Raw genomic sequence first — 10000 nt, forward strand, 5'->3', positions numbered from 1 at the left:
AGGAGGGTTTGAACTAAAATGGCCGGGGGGGGGGGTGGGTGTTGCGGATGGGAACCTATGGCAAGGATTCAGAGGAAGGGGGAATCAACGAGAACAAGCAAGGACAGAGAAGTGGGGGGGGGAATAAGACGAGTGACGGGCAGAGAAATCAAGGGCCAGAATCAAGCAGGGTCTCTCGGTGAAAAATAATGGGGGACTGGGGGGGGGGACAAGTGATGTTAAAGAGACCAGCCTTAAGGCTTTGTGCCTTAACACGAGGAACTTTCCCAATAAAGTGGGTGGATTAGCCACGCAGATGGATGTAAACAGGTGTGGCGTAGTCAGGATTATGGAGACGTGGCTGGAGGGTGACTGGGAATAGGAGCTGAACTCCCCAGGGGGGGGGAGATTCAGTGTTTAGGAAGGACAGACAAAAAGGAAGAGGTGGGGGAGTTGCGTCGCTGGTTAAAGAGGGAACTTAACGCAATGGCGAGGGAAGATATTAGCTCCGACGATGTGGAATCTGTACGGGTAGAGCTGAGAAACATTAAGGGGATTAAAGACGTCAGTGGGGGTTGTCTGGAGACCCCCCCCCCCCAAACTGTCGTGGTGATGTTGGGAATGGGATTAAACAGGAAATTAGAGACGCGTGTAATAAAGGAACATCTGTAATTAGGGGTGACTTTAATCTGCCTAGAGACTGGGCAAATCAAATCAGTAACAACACCGTGGAGGAGGGATTCCTGGAGTGTACACGGGATGGTTTTCTGGACCAATACGTTGAGGAACCCACTAGAGAACAGGCCCTCCTAGACTGGGTGTTGTGTAATGAGAAAGGAATAATTGGCAACCTAGTTGTGCGAGGCCCCTTGTGGATGAGCGACCACAATAGGATAGAACTCTTCATCAAGATGGAGAGTGAGGGAGTTGATTCTGAGACGAGGGTCCTGAATCTTAATAAAGGAACCTACGATGGTGTGAGGTGCGAGTTGGCTATGATGGATTGGGAAACGTTACTCAAAGGGATGACGGTGGATAGGGAATGGCAAACGTTCAAAGAGCGCATGGGGTGAACAGCAACAATTGTTCATTCCTCTCTGGCGCAAAAATGAAACAGGAAAGGTGGCCAAACCGTGGCTTACAAGGGGAATTAGAGATAGGATTAGATCCAAGGAAAGATCCAGACAAATTGGCCAGAAAAAAACAACAGACCTGAGGATTGGGAGCAGTTTAGAATTCAGCAAAGGAGGGCCAAGGGATTGATTAAGAAGGGGAAAATAGAGTACAAGAGTAAGCTTGCAGGGAACATAAAAACTGACTGTAAAAGTTTCTATAGGTGTGTGAAGAGAAAAAGATTGGGGAAGACAAATGTAGGGCCCTTAGAGTCAGAAACAGGGGAATTTATAACGGGGAACAAAGAAATGGCTGACCAACTAAATACATACTTTGGTTCTGCCTTCACAAAGGATGACACTAATAACGTACCAGAAATGTTGGGGAACACAGGGTTTAGTGAGAGGGAGGAACTGAGAGAAATCAGTGTTAGTAGGGAAATGGTGTTGGGGAAATTGATGGGATTGAAGGCCGATAAATCCCTGGGGCCTGATAATCTACATCCCAGAGTACTTAAGGAAGCGGCCCTAGAAATAGTGGATGCATTGGTGGTCATCTTCCGAGATTCTATAGACTCTGGAACAGTTCCTACAGATTGGAGGGTAGCTAATGTAACCCCACTATTCAAAAAGGGAGGTAGAGAGAAAACAGTGAATTATAGACCAGTCAGCATGACGTGGGTAGTGGGGAAAATTCTAGAGTCCATTATAAAAGATTTAATAGCTGAGCACGTGGAAAACAGCGGCAGAATCGGACAGAGTCAGCGTGGATTTACGAAAGGGGAATCAAGCTTGACAAATCCACTGGAATTTTTCTAGGATGTAACTAGTAGAGTTGATGAGGGGGAGCCAGTGGATGTGGTTTATTTGGACTTTCAGAAGGCTTTCGACAAAGTCCCACATAAGAGATTGGGATGTAAAATTAAAGCGCATGGGATTGGGGGTAGTGTATTGAGATGGATAGAAAACTGGTTGCAGACAGGAAACAGAAAGTAGGAATAAACGGGTCTTTTTCCGAATGACAGGCAGTGACTAGTGGGGGTACCGCAGGGATCGGTGCTGGGACCCCCAGCTATTCACAATATATATTCACGATTTAGATGAGGGAATTAAATGTAATATCTCCAGATTTGCAGATGACACAAAGCTGGGTGGGAGGGTGAGCTGTGAGGGGGATGCAGAGATGCTTCAGTGTGATTTGGACAAGCTGAGTGAGTGGGCAAATGCATGGCAGATGCAGTATAATGTGGATCAATGTGAGGTTATCCACTTTGGTAGCAAAAACAGGAAGGCAGATTATTATCCGAATGGCTATAAATTGAGAGAGGGGAGTGTGCAACGAGACCTGGGTGTCCTTGTACACCAGTCGCATGTAGGTGCAGCAGGCGATAAAGAAGGTAAATGGTATGTTGACCTTCATAGGGAGAGGATTCGAGTACAGGAACAGGGATGTCTTGCTGCAATTGTACAGGGTCTTGGTGAGACCACACCTGGAATATTGTGTGCAGTTTTGGTCTCCTTATCTGAGGAAGGATGTTCTTGCTATAGAGGGAGTACAGCGAAGGTTTACCAGACTGATTCCTGGGATGGTGGGACTGACGTATGAGGAGAGATTGAGTCGGTTAGGATTATATTCGCTGGAGTTCAGAAGAATGAGGGAGGATCTCATAGGAACCTATAAAATTCTAACAGGACTAGACCAGGGTAGATGCAGGAAGGATGTTGCCGATGGTGGGGCAAGTCCAGAACCAGGGGAGGCCACAGTCTCAGGATTCGGGGCAGGCCATTTAGGACTGAGATGAGGGAAGACTTCTTCCCTCAGAGGGTGGTCAATGTGTGGAATTCTCTCGGATACCCACGCTCCTGCTCCTGGTTTCGGTGTTCCCAGGCTATGTATCGCTCTGTTTAGCGAGCACAGGGCGATCCCACCTCTGCACCGATTGGAGGGCGGGCCCTGATTTGGGGAGGCACGTCAACACGCCTTTGTGCCTAGGCCGGAGACCTTTGCAGTGAACGGCGATGCCCAGAGCCGTCTTCCTTTCCCGAGGGAGCAACGAACATGTCCCGATTCCCCAGGTTCTCCGGTGGGCGACGGATTTCCCGGAGGAGGCGGGTTCAACGGAGGCGCTCGAGAGGGAAGCGGATTGGGAGTGGGAAAGGGAGAACGTGAGGGGTTGAGGGGAAAAGGCAGGGGGAAGGAGTGGGACTCGGTGAGTTCCAGCTGCACAGGGCCAGCATTGACATGAGAGGCCGAATGGTCTCCCCATCTCTCTCTTTCTCTCTCTCTCTGCATCTCTCTCTCTCTCTCTGCCTCTCTCTCTCTCTCTCTCTGTCTCTCTCACTGTCTCTATCTCTCCCTCTCTCTGTCTCTATCTCTCCCTCTCTCTGTCTCAATCTCTTCCTATTTCTCTATCACTCACTCTATCACTCTCTCTGTTTCTCTCTCTCTATCTCTCCCTCCCTCTGTCTCTATCTCTCCCCCTCTCTCTGTCTGTCTGTCTCTCTCTGTCACTCTCTCTCTATATATGTCTCTCATGCTCTGTCTCTGTCTCTGTCTCTGTCTCTCTCGCTCTACCTCTGTCCCTCAATCTCTCTCTCTCTCTCCCTCTCTCTGTCTCTATCTCTCCCCCTCTCTCTGTCCCTCTCCCTCTCTCTGTCTCTCTCTCTATCTCTGTCTCTCACTCTCTCTCTCTCCCTCTCTCTCTCCATCTCTTTCACTCCCTCTCTCTGTCTCTATCTCTCCCCCTCTCTCTGTCTGTCTGTCTCTCTCTGTCACTCTCTCTCTATATATGTCTCTCATGCTCTCTCTCTCTCTCTGTCTCTGTCTCTCTCGCTCTACCTCTGTCCCTCAATCTCTCTCTCTCTCTCCCTCTCTCTGTCTCTATCTCTCCCCTCTCTCTGTCCCTCTCCCTCTCTCTGTCTCTCTCTCTATCTCTGTCTCTCACTCTCTCTCTCTCTGTCTCTCTCTGTCTCTCTCTCCCCATCTCTTTCACTCTCTCTCTCTGTCTCTGTCTCTCTCTCTCTCTCTCTACCTGTCTCTCAATCTCTCTCTCTCTCTCCCTCTCTCTGTCCCTCTCCCTCTCTCTGTCTCTCTCTGTCTCTGTCTCTCACTCTCTCTCTCTCTCTCTCTCTCTCTCTCTGTCTCTCTCTCTCCCCATCTCTTTCACTCTCTCTCTCTGTCTCTGTCTCTCTCTCTCTCTCTACCTCTGTCTCTGAATCTCTCTCTCTCTCTCCCTCTCTCTGTCCCTCTCCCTCTCTCTGTCTCTCTCTCTATCTCTGTCCCTCTCCCTCTCTCTGCCTCTCTCTCTATCTCTGTCTCTCACTCTCTCTCTCTCCCTCTCTCTCTCCATCTCTTTCACTCCCTCTCTCTGTCTCTGTCTCTCACTCTCTCTCTCTCTCTCTGTCTCTCTCTCTCCCCATCTCTTTCACTCTCTCTCTCTGTCTCTGTCTCTCTCTCTCTCTCTACCTCTGTCTCTGAATCTCTCTCTCTCTCTCCCCCTCTCTCTCTGTCCCTCTCCCTCTCTCTGTCTCTCTCTGTCTCTGTCTCTCACTCTCTCTCTCTCTGTCTCTCTCTCTCCCCATCTCTTTCACTCTCTCTCTCTGTCTCTGTCTCTCTCTCTTTCTCTATCTCTGTCTCTCACTCTCTCTCTCTCCCTCTCTCACATTCTCTCTCTCTGTCTCTCCCTCTCTCTATCTCTCTCTCTCCCTATCTCTCTCTCTCACTCTCCCCCTCACTTTCTCTCTCTCTCTCTCTCTCTCTCTCTTTGTCTTTCTCGCTCTTTCTTGCTCTTTCTCTCTCTCTCTCCCCCTCTGTCTCTCCCTCCGGGGGCGGTGGAACGTTTTGTGACTGGGTGATTTCTTGCTGAATCAGGTCTCTCTGTGATATCACCGCAGCCCCAGGATCGGGTCCGGGTCCGGAGTTCACACTCTCTCCGGCGCTGGTTAATCCCATACCCAGCGAGGCGACGGAAAGAGCAACACTGAGTGACTGAGAGAGAGAGAGAGAGAGAGATAGAGGCCGAGAGACCAGGTGGTAAGACCATAAGACCATAAGACATAGGAGCAGAAATGAGGCCATTCAGCCCATCGAGTCTGCTCCGCCATTCAATCATGGCTGATAATTTCTAAACCCCATTCTCCCGCCTTCTCCCTGTCACCTTTGATCCCCCTTACCAATCAGGAACCTATCTATCTCGCTCTTAAATACTCTCAATGACCCGACCTCCACAGCGTTCTGTGGCAATGAATTCCATCGATTCACCACTCTCTGGCTAAAGAAGTTTCTCCTCATCTCTGTTCTAAAAGGTCTTCCCTTCACTCTGAGTCTGTGCCCCTCGGGTCCTAGTCTCTCCTACTCATGGAAACATCTTCCCCCACGTCCCACCCTATCCAGGCCTTTCAGTATTCTGTAAGTTTCAATCAGATCCCCCCTCATCCTTCTAAACTCCATCGAGTATAGACCCAGAGTCCTCAAACGTTCCTCATATGTTAAGCCTTTCATTCCTGGGATCGTTCTCTTGAACCTCCTCTGGACCCTCTCCAGGACCAGCACATCCTTCCTGAGATACACGGGTCCCAAAATTGCTCACAATATTCTAAATGTGATCTGACCAGAGCCTTATAAAGCCTCAGCCGCTCATCCCTGCTTTTATATTCTAGTCCCCTCGAAATAAATGCCAACATTGCATTTGCCTCCCTAACTACCGACTCAACCTGCAAGTTAACCTTAAGAGAATCCTGGACTAGGACTCCCAAGTCCCTTTGCACTCCAGATTTCTGAATTCTCTCCCCCATTTAGAAAATAGTCTGTGCCTCTATTCTTCCTACCAAAGTGCATGACCTCACACTTGCCCACGTTGTATTCCATCTGCCACTTCTTTGCCCATTCTCCTAACCTGTCCAAATCCTTCTGCAGCCTCCCCGCCTCCTCAATACTACCTGTCCCTCCACCTATCTTTGTATCATCTGCAAACTTCGCCAGCATACCCTCAGTTCCTTCATCTAGATCATTAATGTATAAAGTGAAAAGTTGAGGTCCCAACACTGACCCCTGCGGAACTCCAATAGTCACCGGCCGCCATCCTGAGAAGGACCCCCTTATCCCCACTGTCTGCTTTCTGCCAGACAGCCAATCTTCTATCCATGCTAGTACCTTGCCTCTAACACCATGGGCTCTTATCTTACTGAGCAGCCTCCTGTGCGGCACCTTGTCAAAGGCCTTCTGGAAGTCCAAGTAGATAACATCCATTGGCTCTCCTTTGTCTAACCTGCTCGTTACCTCCTCAAAGAATTCTAACAGAGTTGTCAGGCATGAACTCCCCTTGATGAAACCATGCTGACTTTGCCCGATTTTACCATGCACTTCCAAGTATTCTGAAATCTCATCCTTAATAATGGACTCTAAAATCTTACCAACGACCGAGGTCAGGTTAATCGGCCTGTAATTTCCCGTCTTTTGCCTCACTCCCTTCTTAAACAGGGGGGTTACATTAGCGATTTTCCAGTCCCTCTGGGACCCTCCCTGACTCCAGTGATTCCTGAAAGATCACCACTAACGCCTCCACTATCTCTTCAGCTATCTCCTTCAGAACTCTGGAGTGTAATCCATTTGGTCCAGGTGATTTATCCACCTTCAGACCTTTCAGCTTTCCTAGCACCTTCTCCTTGGTAATGGCCACCATCCTCAACCTCTGCCCCGCGACTCTCTTGAACTTTGGGGATGTTACTCGTGTCTTCCACCGTGAAGACTGACACAAATTACCTATTCAGTTCCTCCGCCATTTCTTTGTTCCCCACTACTACTTCTCCAGCGTCATTTTCCAGCGGCCCAATGTCCACTTTTGCCTCTCTCTTACCCTTTATAAATCTAAAAAAAACTCTAGCAATCTTCTTTTATATTACTGGCTAGTTTACCCTCATATTTAATCTTCTCCCTCCTTATTTCTTTTTTAGTTGCCCTCTGTTGGTCATTGTAGGCTTCCCAATCCCTTGGTTTCCCACCGCTCTTCGCCGCATTGTATGCTTTCTCTTTAGCTTTTATTGCTGTCCCTGATTTCCCTTGTCAACCATGGTTGCCTCGTCCTCCCTTTAGTATGCTTCTTCTTCCTAGGGATGAATTCTTGCTGTGTCTCCCAAATTACTCCCAGAAACTCCTGCCATTGCTGTTCCACTGTCTTTCCCGCTAGGCTCATCTCCCAGTCAATTCTGGCCAGCTCCTCCCTCATGCCTCTGTAGTTGCCTTTATTCAACTGTAATACTGTTACATCTGATTCCAGCTTTTTCCTCTCAAAATGCAGAGTAAATTCTATCATATTATGGTCACTTCCTCCTAAGGGTTCCTTCACCTTAAGCTCCCTTATCAAATCTGCCTCATTACACATCACTAAATCTAGAATTGCCTGTTTCCTAGTGGGCTCCACCACAAGCTGCTGCAAAAAGCCATCTCGTAGACATTCCACAAATTCTTTTTCTTGCGATCCACCACCGACCTGATTTTCCCAGTCCACCTGCATATTGAGATCCCCCAAGATCACTGTAACCTTGCTTTTCTTACACACCTTTTCTACCTCCTGGTGTATCTTGTGCCCCACATCCTGACTACTGTTCGGAGGCCTGTACGTAACTCCCATTATGGTTTATTTACCCTTTGCAGTTCCTCAACTCTACCCACACAGATTCGACATCATCTGACCCTACGTCATTTCTTGCTATCGATTTAATTTCAGTTCTTATTAACAAAGCAACCCAATCTGCCTATCTTTTCGACAGGATGTACGTGCTTGGATATTTAGCTCCCAGTCCTGATCCCCTCGCAGCCTTGTCTCCGTGATGCCCACCACATCATACCTGCCAATTTCAATCTGCGTCACAAACTCATTGACCTTATCTCGTATACTGCGTGCATTCAGATACAACACCTTCGGTCCTGTATTTCCCGTCCCCTCTCTCGTCCCTGTCGTCCCTGTATCTGATGTGCTTGAAGTTAGATTCCGAGCCCCTTTCCAAACACTCTGTCCTATTTTGTGGTTCTGGAGACTTTAATAGCCTCTCCTGGGCTCTCCTTCCTTTTCAGGTCTCTCATCATTGTCCATGAAGTTGGATCCACCCCCCCCACACGCTAACCTGCTGCTTTGTTTCCCATTAGTCATACTTCTTGGAGTTTTACCCTTCCCTAACCCCCCGACTACTTTCTAGTTTAAAGTCCTGTTGACCATCCTATTTACCCTTTTGGCTAGAACATTGGCCGCAGGTCAGTTCAGGTGGAGACCGTCCCCAGCGGTACAGGTCCCTCCTGTTCCAATACTGACGCCAGTGTCCCAAGAAATGGAACCCCTCTTTCCCTGCACCATTCCTTTAGCCCACTGTTTACTTCCCTTGTTCTCACCTCCCTCTGCCAATCTGCACGTGGCTCGGGTAGTAATCCGGAGATTATAACCCTTGAGGGACCTGTTCTTTAATTTGGTTCCCAGTCCCTGATGATTCCACAAACAGGTCCTCTTTCCTGGAATAGTCCCTCCCGAAAAGATATCCTAACCTGTCACCTCCGACCATCCCGATTCTGTCTCCGAGAATCCCGCTCAAAACGAAGGGGGATTTCACTACAAACTCTCAATGGATAAGGGGTGAGAGCAGGGCGCGGGGGACGGTGGGGAGGTTGCGGGTGTGGGGGGGGGGGGTCCCCAGACACGTTAACCAGACACAGACGCACGTCTGCTCGAGGTGCGCTCGCTGTAGTCCACGAGGGAAACGGGCACAGCAAGAGCCCATTAAGCGACAGTGTCAGTGCGACCGGGTCAATGAGACTCGCTCTTTGTAAATGGTCCAGGCGGAGGGATGAATATAGCACCCAGGGAGCGCTGGAGACCCACAGCACAGAGACCCCTCAGCACTGAACCTCCGACAATGCGGCTCTCCCTCAGCACTGACCCTCCGACAGTGCGGATCTCCCTCAGCACTGACCCTCCGACAGTGCGGCTCTCCCTCGGTACTGACCCTCCGACAGTGCGGCTCTCCCTCAGCACTGACCCTCCGACAGTGCGGCTCTCCCTCAGCACTGACCCTCCGACAGTGCGGCTCTCCCTCAGCACTGACCCTCCAACAGTGCGGCTCTCCCTCAGCACTGACCCTCCCACAGTGCGGCTCTCCCTCAGTACTGACCCTCCCACAATGCGGCTCTCCCTCAGTACTGATCCTCCGACAGTGCGGCACTCCCTCAGCACTGACCCTCCGACAGTGCGGCTCTCCCTCAGTAGTGACCCTCCGACAGTGCGGCTCTCCCTCAGCACTGACCCTCCGACAGTGCGGCTCCCCCTCAGTATCGAGTGACGTGTGTTTCATCTCTCCTCGTGCTAAATGCTGACATTTTCTTTTCCCCTCCCTGTCCCTTCCTCTCCCTCCCACCCCGACGACCTCCCCCCCTGTATTCCCAACACCCTTCCCATCCCTCCCCTTCCCCCCCCCCCACCATTCCCCTCCCCCGCTGCTGTGTTTCCTTCCCCAGGGTCACCGAGAGAGTCTCCGGTGGACTCAAAGGGAAGTGACAGCCGAGCGATGGACAGGGGTCCGGCGGGGGGTCAAAGTTCGGCGGCGACACCCGGTCTGGTGATCCGGCCCTATCTTCCGGAGGATTCCGTCCAGGCCCGGCGGATATTCGAGGCCGGGATGCTGGAGCTGGTTCCGGCCGCCTTCCGGAGGGCGTCCCGATCGCCGGCCAACCTCGGCCTGCTCCTGGCCGTCTCGGGAGCGGTTTACGCCCTCACCGCTTCGCCGGCGCTCGCCGGGCTGAGCGCCCTGGCGCTCCTGGCCCTGGTCCTCCTCGCCTGCCGGGAAGCCTACGCCGGGTACGTCCGGGAGACGCTGAGGGGGGACTTGGCCGACATCGAGGGACGCTACCTGGGGGGGAACCAGGG

The 10000-nt window shown here is 50.8% G+C and overlaps 1 protein-coding gene across 4 annotated transcripts in view; it reads left to right on the forward strand.

Moving 5' to 3' along the window:
* Positions 1-10000, forward strand: part of LOC121270643 (probable N-acetyltransferase camello) — a 16369-nt gene that overhangs the window by 5913 nt on the left and 456 nt on the right. For 2 of the 4 annotated variants that reach the window (XM_041176030.1, XM_041176029.1), the window contains exons 2-3: positions 4963-5124; positions 9592-10000. The exon at positions 9592-10000 is cut by the window's right edge and continues 456 nt beyond it. In XM_041176030.1, coding sequence (XP_041031964.1) covers positions 9642-10000 — 359 coding nt within the window. In that variant the 5' untranslated portion in view covers positions 4963-5124; positions 9592-9641. The remainder of the gene's footprint in view (positions 1-4962; positions 5125-9591) is intronic. The other 2 variants (XM_041176031.1, XM_041176032.1) reach the window with 2 other exon arrangements.

The sequence above is a fragment of the Carcharodon carcharias genome, chromosome 27 (genome assembly GCF_017639515.1).
Source record: "Carcharodon carcharias isolate sCarCar2 chromosome 27, sCarCar2.pri, whole genome shotgun sequence".
NCBI lineage: Eukaryota > Metazoa > Chordata > Chondrichthyes > Lamniformes > Lamnidae > Carcharodon > Carcharodon carcharias.